This window comes from Cervus canadensis, chromosome 16 (genome assembly GCF_019320065.1).
Source record: "Cervus canadensis isolate Bull #8, Minnesota chromosome 16, ASM1932006v1, whole genome shotgun sequence".
NCBI classification, from domain to species: domain Eukaryota; kingdom Metazoa; phylum Chordata; class Mammalia; order Artiodactyla; family Cervidae; genus Cervus; species Cervus canadensis.
In genome coordinates, this window is record NC_057401.1 from 22,463,339 (window position 1) to 22,484,308 (window position 20,970).

Sequence of the window (20,970 nt, forward strand, 5' to 3'; positions counted from 1 at the left end):
CACCCTCACAGTTGTTTCTAATAGTTGTTCTAATCAAAAGAGCCTTTTGGATAATAAAAGAGTCTCCAGCCTCTCCCTGAACCTCAGGCCTCTGCAGCAAATCTAGAGTTCTTTGGCAAGGTCACCTAAGGGTTTAGCTGCCATAAATTCTAGGGATTATGACTGAGGCTAAGAATGATAAGGAGAAAGTACCAGGTTTCAAGGAATTGTAAAAAGTTTTACAATAAAAATTATCCTTAAGGATCATTGAAATGCCCCAAAAAGCTATGATCATTTTTCCATATTAAGACTTACTTCTAAATATCATTTTATATAAATGCATATTATTTAAATATATCATAATTTAACAGTGTTTAACTATTAAGCTGTTCACAATTTTAATTATTTTAAATAATGCTTTAATTAGCAGCTTTCTATATGCCATATTTATACCATATTTTGATTTCTTCTAGTAGAGTCTCAAAAGTATAATTATTAGAATAAAAGGATGTAAAGCACAATTAAGGTTTTTTTTATATATTACTATATAGCCAAATTGTTATCTAGAACAGTTGTGCGACTTTGTACTCCTGCCATCTATGTGTGGAAGTTCCTGTGTCAGAATCCCCTTTCTAGCACTGTTTCTTTTTCACTAAATTGTTTATAAAACTTTCCTGTATATAAAATTAGTTGATAAGAGCCAGTTGGCAGCAGATTTCATGTTGGACTGTTGCCTTTGTCAGACTGTTTGGTTATTTTGGGAGTGGTTTGCTAAGTAACATGGCATACAACCAACAGTGGATTCTGGTCAGGTTCAGTGTTTGCCATTTGGGTTGAAGGCTGATTTGTGTAGACCATTTGTTGCTAGTGTCTTTCTAGTGGCAAAGCAGAAGTTCTCTTAGCTGCTTTACCTTTTTTTTTTTTTAAATCTCATTTGGCTCCACCAGGTTTTAGTTGAATCATGCAAGATCTTCAGTTGTGGCATCCAAACTTGTAGTTGCAGGTGTGTGGGATCCCACACATGTAGTTCCCTGATCAGAGATCAAACCCCCTGCATTGGGAGCGTGCAGTCCTTAGCCACTGGATCCCCAGGGAAGTCCCCCATTTACCTTTCTTGAGGGTCATGATAAAGATTTCTAAAGCTTGATAAATTGTTGTTGTTTTTGTTCATTTGCTAAGTTGTGTCTGACTCTTTGGGACACCATGAACTGTGTACACCAGGCTTCCCTGTCCTTCACTATGTCCTGGAGTTTGTTTAAATTCATGTCCATTGAGTCGGTGATGCCTTCCAACCATCTCATCCTCTGTCGCCTTCTTCTCCTCTGCCTTCAATCTTTCCCAGCATCAGGGTCTTTTCCAATGAGTCGTCTCTTTGTACCAGGTGGTCAAAGTATTGGAACTTTAGCATCAGTCCTTCCAATGAATATTCAGGGTTGATTTCTTTTAGGATTGACTGGTTTGATCTCCTTAGTATTCCTTTCTTAAGTTATGGGAGAGGAATAAGAGCAAGGCTCTTTTTCTCTGGTAATCTGTTTAAAGAGTAGATGAATTTTTTGTGTTTTCAATTTCTAGGTAACAAGGTAATGAAGAAAGCAATTCTAATGTTCATCTGAAGAATCATAAGTATATATCAATAATAAGACTTATCTCAATATATATACTTACTGAAGTATTTCATTACATTTCCAGCTTTTGAGGAAATGTTAGTTAAAATGCTGGCTTGGCAATTTTCTTTTCCCCTGCTTTTTTTCTTTTTTAATGGGGAGTAATTAGGCTTTGAAACTAGAAATTTCATTTCTCTTTCAGAAATTCTTTTGGTAGATTTGTGTAAGAAGGAGAGTAATAATGGGTGTGACATTGAGGGTTGAAGCCTACAATGTCTATAATTTATATTATTACTTATTTATAATTAATATAAATAATTATAACTATATAATTAAGTATATCTTAGTTATAATTTATAATTAAGACAAATTCTTTTCTTCAAAAAATTAATAATACTCCTACTTTATTGCAGTTAAAGACATTGAGACAATTTGTAACTTATTTTGGCATTCTTATAAAATGAGTGAAAGGAAGAACTGCTTGGAGAGTGTGCCCTCTTGGGAATTTTTCCCACATTCCTAATCTTACTTTGTAGAATGTCACTCACGGTGTTGGAACTGCTTTTTCTAGGTAGAAAATAGGATGGGGTGGTGGTGGTGGTGTTACTGTTTTATATCAACCTAGAGAAAAACTAAAAAACTGTTAGGTTTGTATATACTTACAGGTACTTCTAGCATCTTAACTTTGTTGAAAGCTCCTACCATTTATTTATAGAATTCTTTTGGCCTCATTCCAGTGCTGATACTAAAATCAAAACAAACAAAAAAAACCTTACATTTATGTTACTGATAATTTTGTAGCCATGAAAGAAGAGATTGTTTGTTTTTAGCATAGTTGAATTAAAACAATTTATGGGTTTCTGAAAACCAAAATTTGAAAGCATGAATTGCACTGAAAGAATTTGTAAATTCATTCTTAGCAGCATCTGCATTTAATTAAACTGTATAGTCCTGAGAATTAATATTCAGGTCAAGTTCTTTGTCCATGTGTCATTAAGGGAGATTTTACTTGTGGCTAAGTAACAGCCTAGAATTTTAAAATAAAGAACTCATAACCTTCAGCCAGGTGTTTATCAGCATTTACTTTTTTCATCATATCATCCTTATCACTTAAAAAAAATAATAAGCTGAAAAATTGGAACTGTGTATATTTATATGTGTGTATATGTACTTCTTTTTTTTCTTTTTGTTTCATTTTATTTTTTTTGTATGTGTACTTCTGTATTATGTATATTATAAAACACAAAAATAGAAATTTAAAAATTATGTAATGATCTTGATAGAATTAACTTTGAAGAAGTGAAACTCACTCAGTTGTATCTGACTCTTTGTGACCCCATGAATATACAGTCCATGGAATTCTCCAGGCCAGAATACTGAGTGGGTAGCCTTTCCCTTCTCCAGGGGATCTTCCCAACCCAGGGATCGAACTCAGCTCTTCTGCATTGCAGGTGGATTCTTTACCAGCTGAGCCACAAGAGAAGCCCAAGATACTGGAGTGGGTAGCCTCTCCCTTCTCCAGTGGATCTTTTCAACCCAGGAATCAAACCGGGGTCTCCTGCATTGCAGGCAGATTCTTTACCAACTGAGCTATCAGGGAATCCCAGTAGAATTAACTTTAAATTTTATTTAACAGTACATTAAAACTTTTATTTTTACTTTATAATATTAACCATAACAATAGAATATGCTTTATTATTTTTGAAAATCTTATCACACTGCCACAATAGTAATTCAAGATAATTTGAAATTCATTTCTGCTCATCCTACAACATATGGTAGTTTTTATTGAAATTTGTCTGGTAAATTTTTATCCTTCCCAATATGACTCAATCACATTTAGTGACTGCTGTGCTAGTTTTGTGTATTCTGGTATTCCTTGTTATTAATATTTTTAAAGCCCCAAATACTCCTATTTTTATTGGTTTAATACTGTTAACTTGGAAACAACCGGTAGCGTTGTTCACCTTTCTTGGTTCTCTCTCCAGTCTATCCTCCCACCTCTCCTCTCCGTCAAAAAAAAACAAAACAAAACAAAACCACACTGATTTAGAGAGAGCCTTCAGAAAGCAACTAATCTCTTTCCTGAGGGGAGGGAGAAATTAACAGAATCATCCTTCTCAGGTTAACTGGAATTAAAATCAAAACTGTTATAAGCCAGTAGCTCCTTGGCCAGAATGGAGGAGCTACCTCACTGGTCTGAAAGCACCATTGGAGGGGAGCTAAATACTTCAGGGGTATCCATTTGGAAAGTACTCTGATGAGAAGGATACAAAGGAGAAAGAATCATTAGATACACTCAGATCTAATAATTTACATTGGAATTACAACTTAACAATGTTTTTTATACTTTTTATGCAAAATGTAAATTTTCATGTTTGAAATAAATTGAATGTTTAATGTCACTGACTTTTAACCATTTTATACTCTGAATACTTTTTAGTGAAGATATTAGTATTAATATTTAGTATTCTATAAAATAAATACGTAGATACTGGTGTTGTCATTTGCTTCATTATTACAATTTTTACTTTGATTTTTGTGTGTGGTTAATAACATGTTCAAAGACCATTTACATTCTTTGGAAGTTCTTAAACATTAAAAAAATTTTAATCCATGTCTATAAAATTGCAGTTTTGAGTTTTATTGGTGACAGACATTATTTTCAACAATAAAATCATGTAACAATGGAAACATTTTTAAACATCCATTATCAGAATAGTTTCTGTATAATGTGAGTTTTTTAAAAAGCAACTGCTTTTTCAGGGACTTCCCTGACAGACCAGTGGTTAAAACTCCAAGCTTTCAATACAGGGTACACAGGTTTGATCCCTGGTCAGGGAACCAGAATCCCAAATGTCACTCAGAATGGCAATAAATTAATTTTCAAAAAGCAACTTCTTTGTCAGTCATTGTTACAATATCTTTACTTTGAAGGGAGACAGATTAGGTATGTGGGGAGTTATTTTAGTTTTGGATACCTTCTGGGTACCTATGTAGCATACTGTTGACAGCCACAAGTCATCATATAAGAGGTCAACAAATTTGGAACAATTGTCTTGTTACAGGAAAAAGGTAGCTAATTCATACTTAAGTTTAACAAATATTTAAGATATTTTGCCAGCAAATTTCTGTGTAGTACACAAGAATTTTTGGGTCCCTCTTGATCTCACTACTGAATTTTGAAAGAATATGTTACTTTAAGATCTGTTTTTAAAGTTCTTTTTATCATATGTTATATACAGTATACAAAAGAGTGTATGGTACATATGTACAATTTAAAAATTCATAAAGCCCACACCCATCCAACAGCGAAGTCTAGAAATTAGCTGCACTGCAGCTCTTTTGAAGCTATTTTGAAGGTGTGCGTCCTTCACCAAACACATCCCTCTGTCTTCCTATAGGTAATCACTCTCATGACATTTGTGTGATCATTTTCCTGCTTTTCTTTATTATTTATTATCTATGCATCCCTAAATACTGAATTCAGTTTTACCTGTTTTTGCATCTCATGTAAATGGGATCCTGCGGTGTATATTCTTCTGTGACTTTTGCTGAGTTACAGTTTTCATCCCAGTGGTACATAACTACTTTCATTGCCAGTGCTTTCTAGCATTTTATTCTGTAGCTGTCTGCAGTTTATTTATTCATTCTACTTTTGAACATTTGGGATATTCCCATTGTGGGACTTTTACAAAGAATAACGTTATTGTATGTGTCTCCTGGTATACGTATACGAGAACTCTTCTAGGATATATCCCTGGGAGTAAATATGATGGGTAGTAGTGTATATGTATATTCAACTTCACTAGATAGTGCCAGACTATCTTCCACAGGGGTTATACCAGCATATATGCCCAGCAGAGTTTCCATTGTTCTACCTCCTACTAGTATTTGATATTGTGAGATTGTTAAATTTTCACCATTCTGATGAACATATAATGCTGTGTCATTATATTTTTTCCATGAGATTGAAGTTGGTAAAATGTTATTAATGATAGCCAGTTGTGGGATTATAGGTGATTTTTATATTTTTTATGCTTTTAAAGCATTTCCCTATAGTATTTACACTTACCTCTTCAGCTACCACTTCATTGCTCTCATTTCTCTTTACAGAAAACTCCTTGCAAGGATTATTTGTACTCACCATACCAAATTTTTCTCTTGAGCCCAGTTCATTCAGGATTTTGCTCTAACTACTCTGCCACAACTGCTCACATGCAGGTTACCAGTGGTCATTTCATAGACTAGTCCTCATCTCATTTGACTTAGCAGTAGTATTTGACACAATCATTCTCTAACCCTGAAAAGTCTTTAATTTGCTTGAGGATACCATACTAAATTGATTTTCTTTTAGGTTGCTGCTTCACATTTTTTATAGTTTTTGATACTTTGATTATTCCCTCCATCATTTCTCCCCCAGGTATTTATTTTAAAAATTTTAAAACTAAAGAAAAGTTAAAAACGTTATCTTCATGATTTTTTATTAACTTTTTTCCTGATTATAAAAGCAATATAGGTTTTGATGATCATACTGTGGTTATATAAGATGTCATCACTGGGGGTTAACCTGCGTAAAGTATGGGAAATCTTTGTAGTATTTTTTCCAACTTCTATATTTCTAAAGTGATTTCAAAATGCATTTATTCACTGTATTTTATTGGGCTCCTATGATATGCCAGGTACTGTTCTAGGCCCTGGGAATAGAGTAGTGACCAAATTGACAAAAATCCCTGTTCTTGTGAAGCTTTTATTTTTTAGAGGTAATCAGTAGTAAATAAAAAGTACATATTATGCTAGATAGTATAAATGCTAGAGAGAAAATGTAAGGCAGAAAAGCAGAGATGGTGTATAAGAAATGACAGGGATGGAGAAGAGAGGTTGAAATTTTAGGTATGGTGACAAGGATAACCAAATGTCTCATTGAGAAAGGGGACCTTGAGGAAGGACTTGAAAGAAGTAAAGAAGCAAGCCATGAAGATATTTAGGAGAAAGGCCTTCAGAGCCTTTGTTTAAAGTAATAGCGAAGGTCCTAAAGTGGATACATGCTTTCAGTATGTCAGGAATGGTGAGGAAGGTGCTGGGGTTAGTGTGGGATACAAATCCGAGAGATGGGGTGGGGAGGGGTAGCAGGGAGCAGTTACGATACGTGAATCGGGAGTTCAGGCTGGAGATAATAGTTGCAGTGCCATCAGCATGCACATTTTATATTTAAAGTTATGGAACTAAATGAGTCCACCAAGAGACTGAGTGTAGATAGAGAAGAGAAAATGGATTAAACTCTGGATTACCCTGACATTTAAGGATTGGGGGTTTGAGAAGGAATCAACTAAAAAGACTGAGAATTTGTCCCTTTAGGATTATGTCTATTGGCATGTGAAGTCCTCCAGGTACTAACCCTGATGAGGTTTCCCTCATCTCTTACTACTCCTCTTCTTAGTACTTGTAGTTTTAAAACATTTATCCTGCTCCCTTTCTGGGTTCTTTCTGCATACTTTTCCATTCTTTAAAGCACAGTTTTTTTTCTTTTCCTCATCCTTGATTAACTCCTTGGTATCTTTTCAGATTCACCTCAACAATAGTTTTCTTGTGGTCTGCCAGACATGATTTAGTTTCCCCTTCTATGTATTCTGCACGTACCCAACATCGCACAACCTTCTTGCTCCTATTATTGCTCATAATCACCTTCTCTCTTTTTCTATTTTTCTCTCTGAACTGAAATTGCTTACTTGCCTGTCTTCTCCAGTGGACTATGATCCTTGAGGTTCTATGTCCTGCTGATCATTTAATATTTAACACAGTGCTTAATACTTTGTTGGCACTTAAACAATATTTCATAAACTAGAGAACCAATAAAGTAATTAACCCTAATAAAAAGAGAAGAGCTTATATAGGCTCAACCTTTGGAGATGTTTTGCCAAAAATTTTACTTTCCTTGGTTCAAAGGATTTGTTAACAAAGAAACCACTCATCACACACAACAATTTCTATAGTTAATAGAGAATTATTTGACTTAATTTCAACATACAGTCATTAAAAGAAGAGAAATAGAAACAATAGAGAAAAGTAACAGCATATACAGCCCCAAATTAGGCCAGCCAACCTGCAGACTTAAACAGTGCTGGGAAGTCCCTCATTAACAGCAATCTGGAGTCCCAGTGGGAAAGGGTCCCAGGCAGTGCGTCCAACCACGAGTGAGACTTCAGATTGCAGTTTCAAGGGCTCCCACTTATAATTCCAGACACAAAAATGCAGCTCTGACTTTTTTTTTTAACGTTTACAATGCTGTTTGTTTCACCTCGTGAGTCACAGAATTTTGCTAGACCCAAGGGTGTTGGCCAGACCTCCAGGGGCTCAAAAATTTCGAAACCTGCTCTCTTATCTAAGGTACTGCCTGACTTGCTGTGCTTGCAGGCAGGTATGGAATCCGGGCAGTACCCCGGCAGGTCAGAAGCAGGTCACAGGCCTGCTGTCCTGCTTCTGAAGTCTGAACAAGACTTCCTCCATTTTAATTTCCCTAATAGGAGACATTGAGTAAAGTTGGAGCATAGAGCAGGGTTTTTGTGAAAGAGAATGTTATTTAGGCCTCAGAGGAAGCAAGAAATGTGTCAGCAAGCCAGAAATTACCAATATTTTTCTTGTAGCAGTAAATATCTGGTACAATGGCTTGATTAACTTCTTTTCTGTCTTCTTTATTGAAAAGCTGCCCAGCAGACATAGTGTTTTACCAAACAGGTAGAAACAAGTACAGTGGGTTCATTATTTTGAATATTTATTTGCATGAGATTTTTGTGAATACTTGATTCTCTTTTCATTTTCTAACAAACAGTTCCAATTTGGTAGGTGTTTGAGAGTTTCATCTTCCTTAGAGATGTGAATAAAGAAGTAGTTTTAAATCAAGAGTCTTCATTTTGAGAATGAACCTTCTTAAGAGTCATGGAATTGTTAGTAAATTTCAGAGAAGCGTAACTGGTCAGTAGAAGGGTGGAGACAGATTTAAAAGCCAAAAATTTTTAAGGAATTTAAGGAGTGGAACCTAGAAAATGTGTTAGGTAGAAATAAGGTTTCTTTGTTTATTAAATGAAAATACAGGGTTTTGAGTCACATTTTAAAATATTTTTAAATATTTTTAAAATTTTGCTGAATGTTAAAAGCAATTTTTTTCTGTAGCATGACCACAAATATTTTTAAGGTGAGATAAACATAACTTGTGCATGAAATATTACAATTTCTTTTCAGTGTGACACAGTTGAGCTGCATTTCAAATGAGAAGTACCATTGATAGGGAGCATTCATGTGAAACTGTTCAAAAGAAAAAGTTTCAAAAATGTTTTATTCTGAATATTCTCTGTATAGTTTCAATTTTAAAAGTGTTTTCAATTCCAACAAAAGTTCAATTTAGAAATATAATTCAAAATTTTTGCTTTCTCAGATGAAGCTTTAGCATATGTTTCTAATAATTCAATTAAAATATGCTGAGTTGTATGTTTTTAAAGAGAATCTGCATTGAAAAGATTCCAAAATGTTTGTTTGAACAGGCACTCAGCATCTTGATGAGAACTGTTGAAAAAGAAAAACTTTCAGAGTTATTCTGCTCTCTGAGTACCCAAGCCAACTAAACTGGTACAGTTAACACTTCTGTAAGAGGCCAGGAGCCAGGAAATTGGAACACTTCCTGGACTGCTTTTCAACAGGCCTTCGCGCCAACTTAGTGCTTGATATTAAATATTAATACCATTGAATTTTCAGAGTAATAAGCTACGAGTAGAATATCCTCATCTCTTTCTATCAATGTCATACTTGTTAGTCTCTATTAGTTATCATTGATTAGCTTAAAGCTCTACTTTATGTTGGCATTAAAGCTGTAGTTTGTTTTTTAATTTTGTGGGATGTCATTCTTACAAAAGAAGAAGGGAATGTCCTGTAGAATGTGACCCCTCACTGTCCCCCAGACATATATATTTTTATATTGCTTTTTTAATAGTACTACTGAGTGCTACAGTAGAGATGTAAATTATTTAGAACAGCTAATGCCTTCAAAAGAGTGGTAATTATCTCAGGCTACCAAGTTTATAAATAGGGATAGTTTATTTGGCCTCTGACTCATGTTTTCAGTGTATCCCCTTGAGATTTAGTGACATCACTGATTTCATTTAGCAAGTATGTGCTTACTATAGATAATATGGCATATTGATCTCTATACCTACTTATTTGCTCTAGGGAATGCTCTTAGATATTTTTTTAATTGAACTAGAAAGTACCCACCACATTTAGGTGCTATGGTAAAGAGTAAATAATAAACAAAAGACTCAAAGATACTGTATGCCAACTAGAGAGACTAAGCTAAATTTACCTTCTCTAATATTACAGAGTTATTTGGAAAAATTGCATAAACTAAAATTCCAGTCACTTGGTTTTTCAAGTGCTTCCCGCAAGATTAGATTAACAGTGTCTCCAAAAATGGTTACCATACTTTAAGAAATTTTAAGCTTATTTCAGAACTATAAATGTAGAAGACTTACAGGGAACTAGTGATAAATCTCTTGGCTTGTTTTCCCCTTTATTATTTTGGATCTGTGTACAATGTGAAATAGCAAATGACATACAGTTTGGGAGACAGTTCATTTGTAACTTCAGCAGATCTGAGGAATACAGTCACTTCATGCACCCCTGCAGATCTTTCCATTTAAAGTAGTTTATTGCTGGAAAGAAAGTGAATGGAGGGAGTTTCAGTAAGGAACTGAATGGGTTAATGATTGAACATGATGATTGAAAACAAGCATCTATGGTTGATTGGGACACAGTTATGAGAAGAAAGCATTACATATAAATAGTAATGTAATGGTATGTTACTGAAATCTAAGAAAAGTAGGATGAGACAAAATATGTCTAGTGTCTTAATGTTCCATTTGATAGTACTTTGGATAAGTTTCATAAGGGAGATGGTTGAGATCACTAATCCTTAGTGCATGAACCAAGAAATAGGAATTGTGTTTATCATAGGAAGTAATTTTGGCCCATAAAGTAGTAGAGACTCTTTAACAGAGGAATGTTTTTGTCTGTAATCTCTCTGATCCGATGCCAAATATTTTTCAGAGAATATTCAAAGCTGTGCCTAAGTTTCATTGTTGAAAACTGACAGCTGCTATGTTTCTTTTTGATAACTGATTGAAGCTCTTTCTGTTATGCCTTCTCTGTTGCTAAATTCCTTAAGTTTAAATAAGTGTGTTTAAAGTAAGAACTTTATGAAACTAAAGCTTTATTCTGTAGATTGGATAATACTTCTTTTGTGACATTTTCTTTTCCCACCAAAAGTGAGAAGTGAATGCCTTGCCTTGGTACATCCCATTTCTAATGGAGGACAAGAAGTCATTTTCTTCAATGGCTGACTTCCAGAATTTCTGCCTGAACGTTCTTTGTCAAGTGTATATTCCCTTCTCTAGGCCTTTCTATATAGAGCCCACAAACATCGTCAGTGTGAATGATGTCATTCAGAGGGTTAGCGACCATGCCTCTGCCATGAACAAGAGGATTCATTACTACAGCCGGCTCACCGCTCCTGCAGACAAGGCACTGGTAAGGGGCAGAGCATTGCTGATTGTCTAAGGTTAAGTTGAAATGAACAGTGCACATAAGCCAGGGCAACTCCCAGTGGTTGAACTTTTTGCTGGCCATATTCCAGGGATGGCATCATGGAAAGTCAAAGATACTAATTAATACATCTTACATCTCAGACTAGTTCATTCTTATTAGCCTGGCATAGAGAAATTTGAAACAATCTTTTTATGTTTACAACAGCCTAGAGATTTGTTAGATTGAATTCTGCTAATCCATAATCCTAAAATCTTTGAGAAGGATGAACTGTTGAAGTAGTTTAGGTCATTGATTAATAAAATAAATAATAAGTTCTGCTTAGTCTATTCAATTTTTAAGTTTGTAGCTATAAGGGAAAAATGTTTTGAGGAATTTTCTACAGAAATGAGAAACTGAAACTTATACATATATATATATATAAAATATATATATTATAGATTAAAAACAAGTCAAAGAGCAGATACTAAAGATTTTAAGCTTTGCAGTCCACCTACTGTTGCATATTCTTTTCTGCTTTTGTTTTTGAATCATTTAAAATGTAAAAACTGAAAAAAAAAAATGTAAAAACTGCCCATAGAAAGAGACTATAAAAAATCAGATTGAAGGCTAGATCTTCTTATTAAATCTGTATTATTATCTTAGGTTCAAAACTATATAAGAAATTTCATGCTTATAAGAATTACCACATATGAGATGTTCAGAAATTTGAAAGTTTAAAGAAGAATGAAACATTCTGAGAAAAAAATGATTTTTATAGGTAATAATAAAAAGGGAAAAGGGAAGTCAACATTCTAGATGTTTACAAGGGGCGAGAACTGGGCTAGTCACTTGAACACAGATATCTCATATTAGGCCTTGTGAATTCCTAAGATATCCTTTTGCATAGTCAAAGTAGGGACTTTCAAAATAGTCTGGGTGGGATCATTTGTTTCCCCCAATTTTTTCACTTTTTCTTACTCTAGGTCTTTGCGTCAGCAGTTATGGTAAAGTCTTCGCGCTGTATCAGAATTATCTAAGCTCTCTGGGGAGTAGAAGTAATCCAGTATCTCCAGGCCTAGTTCAGACCTCCTAGAGGCTGTATTCTCAGAAGCAAACTTCAGAGATACCAGCTGAGCCAGTCTAAGTCTGAGTGTATGTTGTTTGCCTGGAAATTGTCAGCATTGTACACCAAGTTGAATCCCTTTTGTTAACTGACAGTGAGTTGCGTCTAGTTAATCAAAGTATATAAACAGTGATCTAAAGTGAATATGATATGACCATTTTTAATGATTGTGTGTATACACCATGCTCATTTTCTGAGAATCCCAAAATTATTTTTCTTAAAAGATTTTTAAAGGAAGAGAAATATGAAACCATAAGTGTTAGGTCTTTGGAGAGTTATAACTTTTTATTTCTGAAAATTTCCCCACTTACCTTAATATTTTTATTCTAAATTGGAGAAGGGTAGTAAATCATTTGACTGCCAGCATCTCCTAGATGCTTGCTAATAAATGTGTGGCCTGCACAGGCCAGCATCACTGAGAGCTTGTTAAAAAGGCAGACTCTCAGCCCTTAGTCCAGATCTACTGAATCAAAATCTGTATTTTAACAAATTCTCTGTGTGAATCACAAAAATATTCAAGTTTGAAAAGCACTGTCCTAGACCCACTGACAGAGTGTGGGATCCAATCTCCCAGTTTTTCTGTATCTCCTAATAATTTCTTATCCTCTAGCTTTTTAATCCTATCCCTGATAACTTTAGATTTTCACTTTTTCTGAACTTGCTCTGGTAGATACCATAGTTTATCTCCTGCCTGATACAGACATGGTCCTGCCCCTTTTTTCTTCTACTCCATAGTAGAAGACAGCAGAACTCGGACCCTAGAGGACTGAGGGTAAAGAGAAAGCAGCAGACCTATTTATTTCTATATATGCTTTTGTAGCTCTAAGAAATAATTGTTTACAAAGCCACAGGCATGGCATTCAAGACATTCTTTTCCCACAAGGCACCAAAAATTATATGCATAAAAAGAGAAGGATTTGATATTCTTTCTTTTTGCACCAGTTCGTATCCTGTCTACCTACTGAGGCCTAATATTCTGTCACTTTCTTGAGGTCTTTCCCAACTATTCCAGTCCCCATTATTGTTGTTATTATTGTTGTCATTTCTGTGTTCCAGAATTGAACACTTAATTTTTATTCTTATAGCCTTGTATAATTGTTTTATATATTTTCTAACTGGAATTAAACTTCTTGAAGTTAGGAGCCTATATTATTTTTTTCTTGAACACTAAACTTAGCATTGTACCTAGCACAAAGATGTAGATTTATGTAGTAAGTACTGATACAAAAGATTCTTGCTTTATACCAGTCATTTCTTATATCTTTAATATTATTTGTAAGGGCTACATATTCTCAAAGGACAATTCTCAGTGAGATGGTCAGAATTCCATCAGGAAACTGTATTTTTTTTCCCCCCAGAATAGGGAGGTAGAAAGAAATATATCGGGGTCAAGTGAGTGTTATGTGTATAAGAAATATATACATATTTAATCGTTCTTTTCCTGTGTGTCTTCAACCTGTCTCTATTGGTTCCATCCCTACTATTTACATCTCCTGTCTTTAAAAATCTTTGTCTTGCCTTTACCTTAAGCCACTTTAGCTTACCTTTTTCTTCTACTACCAAAGCGTTTAAAAGAATAGTCTATATTTTTTTATTCTTTTCTTTCCCTTCTTTTGACTCCTCAATTTCTTATAGTTTGAGTTCCCAACCTGCCTCTTTGCTAAAACCACATTCACATAGGAATTCAATGACCACTTGATTCTTAAAATTCTCACTTAAAGCCCATTCCCTTCCATCTAGAATTCTTAATTTCAGTCTTTGTGGCTCTTCTTCCTCCTGTCTCTTAAAAGTAAAGAGAAAAATATTTTGACGATTGCATATTCTAAGAATTCATTCTCATTTAGGATGAACAGTTTATTATTTATAGTATTTAAACTCTTACTCCTTTAGATCTTACTATATTTAAAAAGTAATTTTTATGTTTTAATCAGGGATACACACTGTTTATTTGTTCCTGATAGTTGGAAATGTGTCTATATTCAGGTACTTTATTGTATAGAAAATATCCTGTGTTGAACATTTACTGGTTCTAACATTTCCTTACTTTTTTTTTAACCAGATTGCCCCAGATCATGTAGTTCCAGGTCCAGAAGAGTGCTATGTGTATAGCCCGTTGGGTTCTGCTTATAAACTTCAAAGTTACACTGAAGGATATGGTAAAAACACCAGTTTAGTAACCATGTGAGTTAAACTACTTTTTGGAGCATAACTTAAATTATGTGTAAATAAAAATTACTGATTATTTTAATTTTTGTCTTAATTAAAATATTTGAAGAGTCAAACTTTATGTTTTACTACTATTACTCTGCTTTCAGTTTTATGATTTGGAATACCATGCTGGGAACATCTATACTAAGTATTCCTTGGGGCATAAAACAGGTAATATAATTTTCAGAACACTTTGTATTAGAATTTTTTTCTCTTTGTATTGTAAGTTTTACAATAAGTTTTAATAAGTCTACATAAAATTATTAAAGAAATAGATTATTTAGTTTTACATTAGCTGTCAAATTTTTATGATAATTGTTTAGGGTAACTTAATATGGTTGCATATTAATTTATTCTGACATGCTATATGTTGTTGTATATTTTTATTTTTTTAAACAGGCTGGGTTTACTACTGGAATGTGTGTCATCATGCTGATGGGCCTTCTAACACTTTACTGCTGCTACAGAGTAGTGAAATCAAGATCTATGATATGTAAGAATTTATCATTGTAAAAATAAATGAATGATGTGGATATTAATAAGAACTGATGTTGAGGTGGATCACTGATGTGTGATAACACACATTTCACAAGTGTGTTAACTACTTTCTGCCTAAAGGTTTATTTCTTGTAATTCATAGCATTTGGCAGAGCGGATATGTTAATAAATTTAGTGGCTTCCTTTGAAATTCTGAGAGGCTAGTTCTTTGCAGAATACATTTACTTCGGTGCTAATTTCCTCAGAAGAATAATTTAAAAGTCGTATTTTAAAAATAAGATGTTTGCCAGAACTAAATTGAGAATTTTATGATTCTTACCAGTTAATTGTGACTCGTTCTGACCTATCCCTACCAAGAGATCTAGATATATTGGCATCTCCTAAAAGTGAAAATTGTACATATGAAAATGTGAGCAATGTGTCCTTTATAAGCAATTCTCAAAGTTGTACCAGCATGTCCACTCATTTCTATAAGTTCTAGACCAGGGATATACCTTTTTAGATTGTTTTAAAGTAGTTTAGGACCTAAATAGATGTACATTATTTCAGTCAGTCTCAGCAAATGAGAATCAACAAACCAGGCTCTGCCTCCAGTTTTTTTGTCTCTACTAAGCAGTGGTATGTTTTTCTTAATTGTATTATTTCATCATATCCCTTTCCCATTTATCCATAAGCCCCTTGGTGCTCTTATAGATCTCCTAAATTCTTTATATGAAGTAGGCAGTTAACCCTTTATTATGTCTTGTCAGTTTCTCTCATATTCATTATTTGAAATGGCTTTTGTATCATATCAGTTTGTTTATATCTGGCTATCTTTGCCATTGTAGTTTCTATTTCTTCAGTTGATAGAAAAGGACAATCTTTCAGTTTCTATTTTTATATTGTCATTAAATTTTCAGTTGTTTCTTAAATTCTTTAACAATTTTCTGAAATTATTAATTGAAGTATAGTCAATGTACAATATTAAATGTTACAGGTGTACAATACAGTGATTCACAATTTTTAAAGATTATATTCCATTTATAGTTATTATAAAATATTTTCCATATTCCTCATGTTATACAGTAGATCCTTGTAGCTTATTTTATACATAATAATTCATTCCTCTTAATCTTTCACTCCACTATTGCCCTTCCCCACTTCCCTCATTGTCTGAAATTTTAATTGGCATGTTATATAAAGTATGACTCAAGAAAACATTTCTCCATATTAAGTATGCCAAATATTGGATATTGTCTTCTATCCCTTATTGATGATTTTTTTTCTAGCCTTGGTTTATCACTTGCTGTTACTAGTTACCCTAATCTACTTCTCAGAATCTGTCTATGATGCAGATCTGGGTTCAGTTCCTGGGTTGGGAAGATCCCCTGGAGAAGGAAATGGTTCTTGGCTGGAGAATCCCGTGGACTGTAGCCTGCCAGGCTCCTCTGTCCAAGGGGTCGCGGGAGTCAGACACGACTTAGTGACTGAACCACCGCCACCGCCACTTCTCAGATTATTACTATTTCATTGGCCTATACTTCTTTTTATATGTTTGTGCTATAACTTCTTGCTTTGTTTTGTTTTTTTATTGACATATAGTTGATTTACAATGTTGTGTTAATCTGCTGTATCTAATGTTTTAATTACTGTGATTTCATAGGATGGTCTAATACCTGGTGGTGAAATACCCATAATCTTTTGCTAAATATTTTGAGTCAATTTAGAGAACACAAATTATGAATATGGAGTATATAATTGACATCTAATTTTATTCTCCCCTTTTGTATTTTATCTAGCATCAGTGGATACCACTACCTGGGAATATCCAGATGTCTGCAGATACTATTTTGGCTCCTTTGGGCAGTGGTCAAGTCTCCTTTTCTCCTTGGTATCTCTCATTGGAGCAATGATAGTGTATTGGGTGCTGATGTCCAATTTTCTTTTTAATACTGGAAAATTTATTTTTAGTAAGTATCCATATCATATGCTTTAGCATAATTATTTTCAAATAACTACTATACTGTTTTGGTTTCAGTCTTAAATTCTGGACTTGGAATTAATGACATAAAAAGTAATATTTGTGATTCTAGGAGATATGTTTGATTCAATTTGTTTTCTATGGTTTCTATGTTGATCACAAATATAAAATGTATGTTAATTTCCAAAACCTTATTTTTGGGTGAATATATTCCTTCAGATTCTCTAATTAACATAAAATATTTCTAATTTCCAAAAGATGTTTTAAGCATTGTTTGCATCTCCTAGGAATGAATTTTTTTCCTGCTTAAGTAATGATATCCATTTAGAAAACATGATCTCAACCTGTACTCACTCTTCACCTCACTATTATATATAATAACTATATTAGTTCACTAATATAGTTATTATATATAATAGTATATATACTATTATTTTATCATAATAAATACAATTCTCTTTTTTATATGGAATTTGCATTCATTAAAATATACACATCTTGGCCATATAATTTTGACAAATGGATACATCCATTAAATCACACCTCCTTCATGAAACATTTCCATCTTCCCAGAGTAGTGATATGTTTTTTAATTATAAAACTTTCAGATTGTTTGTTGCCATTATAAGAGAACCTAGTTCATTTTTTAATATTTATCTTGAATCTTACAAATGTGTTGAATTCTTATTGCTTATAATTTTGTAGATTCACTTTGGATTTTCTATTTAGATAGTTGTGTCATTCATGAATGTGAAAACTTCATCCTAAGTAGTTATTATTTTTTGAATGATTCATGTATATATGCATACATTTATATTTAGTATATACATTCAAACATATATAGGACTTCCCAGGTGACACTAGTGGTAAAGAACCTATCTGCCAATGCAGGAGACATAAGAGATATGAGTTCAATCCTTGGGTCAGGAACATACGCTGGAGTAGGGCATGGCAAGCCACTCCAGTACTCTTGCTTGGACAATGCCTATGGACAGTGGAAGCTGGCGGCCTACAGTCCATTATGTTACAAAAGAGTCACACATGGCTTCAGTTCAGTTTTCAGTTCAGTTCAGTTCAGTTGCTCAGTCGTGTCCGACTGTTTGCAACCCCATGGACTGCAGCACACCAAGCCTCCCAGTTCATCACCAACTCCCAGAGTTTACTCAAACTCATGTCCATTGAGTCAGCGATGCCATCCAACCATCTCATCCTCTGTCGTCCCCTTCTCCTGCCTTCAATCTTTCCCAGCATCAAGGTCTTTTCAAATGAGTCAGCTCTTCGCATCAGGTGGCCAAAGTATTGGAGTTTCAGCTTCAACATCAGTCCTTCCAATAAATACTCAAGACTGATCTCCTTTAGGATGGACTGGTTGGATCTCCTTGCAGTCCAAGAAACTATCAAGAGTCGTCAGAAGTTCAAAAGCATCAATTCTTCGGCACTCAGCTTTCTTTATAGCCCAACTCTCACATCCATACATGACCACTGGAAAAACCATAAACTTGACTAGATGGACCTTTGTTGGCAAAATGATGTCTCTGCTATTTTTTTTTTTTTTTGATTCTTATTTATTTAATATAATTTATCTTGCTGAGACAGCAAGTCAAGTTTATAAAGAAGATGCATTTAGGAATAATCCTAAAAGATAAAGCAGGTTTACAACCCTGCTATTTAATATGTTGTCTAGGTTGGTCATGGCCTTCCTTCCAAGGAGTAAGCATCTTTTAATTTCATGGCTGCAATCACCATCTGCAGTAATTTTGGAGCCCGCCAAAATAAAGTCTCTCACTGTTTCCACTGTTTCCCCATCTATTTGCCATGAAGTGATGGGACGAGATGCCATGATCTTAGTTTTCTGAATGTTGAGCTTTAAGCCAACTTTTTCACTCTCCTCTTTCACTTTCATCAAGAGGCTCTTTAGTTCTTCTTCATTTTTTGCCATAAAGATGGTGTCATCTGCCTATCTGAGGTTATTGATATTTCTCCCAGCAATCTTAATTCCAGCTTGTGCTTCATCCAGCCCAGCTTTTATCACAATGTACTCTGCATATAAGTTAAATAAGCAGGGTGACAATATACAGGCTTGATGTACTCCTTTTCCTATTTGGAACCAGTCTGTTGTTCCATGTCCAGTTCTAATTGTTGCTTCCTGACCTGCATACAGATTTCTCAAGAGGCAGGTCAGGTGGTCTGGTATTCCCATCTCTTGAAGACTTTTCCACAGTTTATTGTGATCCACACAGTCAAAGGTTTTGGCATAGTCAATAAAGCAGAAATAGATGTTTTTCTGGAACTCTCTTGCTTTTTCGGTGATCCAGCAAATGTTGGCAATTTGATCTCGTTTCCTCTGCTTTTTCTAAACCCAGCTTGAACATCTGGTTCACGTATTGCTGAAGCCTGGCTTGGAGAATTTTGAGCATTACTTTGCTAGCATGTGAGATGAGTGCAATTGTGTGGTAGTTTGAGCATCCTTTGGCATTGCCTTCCTTTGGGATCGGAATGAAAACTGACCTTTTCCAGTCCTGTGGCCACTGCTGAGTTTTCCAAATTTACTGGCATATTGAGTGCAGCACTTTCACAGCATCATCTGTTAGGATTTTAAATAGCTCAACTGGAATTCCATCATCTCCACTAGCTTTGTTCATAGTGATGCTTCCTAAAGCCCACTTGACTTCACATTCTCTGGTTCTAGGTGAGTGATCACACCATCATAATTATCTGAGTCGTGAAGATCTTTTTGGTACAGTTCTTCTGTGTATTCTTGCCACCTCTTCTTAATATCCTCTGCTTCTGTTAGGTCCATACCATTTCTGGCCTTTATTGTGCCCATCTTTGCATGAAATGTCCCCTTGGTATCTCTAATTTTATTGAAGAGATCTCTAGACTTTCCCATTCTATTGTTTTCCTCTATTTCTTTGCACTGATCACTGAGGAAGGCTTTCTTATCTCTCCTTGCTAGTCTTTGGAACTCTCCATTCAAATGGGTATATCTTTCCTTTTCTCCTTTGCTTTTTGCTTCTCTTCTTTTCATGGCTATTTGTAAGGCCTCCTCAGCTAACCATTTTGCTGCTTTGCATTTCTTTTTCTTGGGATGGTCTTGATCCCTGTCTCCTGTACAATGTCACAAACCACTGTCCATAGTTCATCACGCACTCTGTCTATCAGATCGAGTCCCTTAAATCTATTTCTCACTTCTACTGTATTATTGTAAGGAATTTGATTTAGCTCACACCTGAATGGTCTAGTGGTTTTCCCTACTTTCTTCAATTTAAGTCTGAATTTGACAATAAGGAGTTCATGATCTGAGCCTCAGTCAGCTCCTGGTCTTGTTTTTGCTGACTGTATAGAGCTTCTCCATGTTTGGCTGCAGAGAATATAATCAATCTGATTTCAGTATTGGCCATCTGGTGATGTCCATGTGTGGAGTCTTCTCGTGTTGTTGGAAGAGGGTGTTTGCTATGACCAGTGTGTTCTCGTGGCAAAACTCTATTATCCTTTGTCCTGCTTCATTCTGTACTCCAAGGCCATATTTGCCTGTTACTCCAGGTGTTTCTTGATTTCCTTGGCAAGGAAATAACAACAAGAGATGACCATAATTGGCTTAGAATCAGAGAAATTTGTTCTCTCACAGTCATAGAAACTAGAAGCCTGAAATCAAAGTGTCTATAGGGCCCTCTCCTTCCTCTGAAGCCTTTAGGGAAGAACTCTTCCTTTTTCTTCCTAGTTTCTGGTGATCAACCGCTAGCAGTGCTTGGCATTCCTTAACTTTAGTAATATTTCTCCAGTTTCATCCTCTGCCTTCATATGGCCATCTTCCCCCAGTGTCTCTATATCCAGAAATCTCCTGTTCTTGTTAAAGACACCCATCACTGAATTTAGGGTGTACCCTAACCCAGTACAACCTAACCTTAGCTTGATGATGTCTGCACAGACTCTGTTTCCAGATAAGGTCCATTCTATGTTTCCTGGTGGACATGGATTTGGGTAGAATTCTATTCAACCTAGTATACTTGGTGTGTCAGGGTTTT

At 34.8% G+C, this 20,970-nt stretch overlaps 1 protein-coding gene across 6 annotated transcripts in view; it reads left to right on the top strand.

The window, feature by feature from the left end:
* The window catches only part of SLC38A9 (solute carrier family 38 member 9), a 79,946-nt gene that overhangs the window by 24,278 nt on the left and 34,698 nt on the right, over positions 1 to 20,970 (top strand). For 5 of the 6 annotated variants that reach the window (XR_006273354.1, XM_043488594.1, XM_043488593.1 and 2 more), the window contains exons 3-7: positions 11,027 to 11,159; positions 14,339 to 14,460; positions 14,595 to 14,658; positions 14,887 to 14,980; positions 16,764 to 16,934. Coding sequence is in view for 5 of the 6 variants with exons in the window: in XM_043488594.1 (XP_043344529.1) it covers positions 11,027 to 11,159; positions 14,339 to 14,460; positions 14,595 to 14,658; positions 14,887 to 14,980; positions 16,764 to 16,934 (584 nt within the window). In the remaining variant the exon portion in view is untranslated. Of the gene's footprint in view, positions 1 to 10,898; positions 11,160 to 14,338; positions 14,461 to 14,594; positions 14,659 to 14,886; positions 14,981 to 16,763; positions 16,935 to 20,970 lie in introns of all 6 variants that reach the window. The other variant, XM_043488598.1, reaches the window with a different exon arrangement.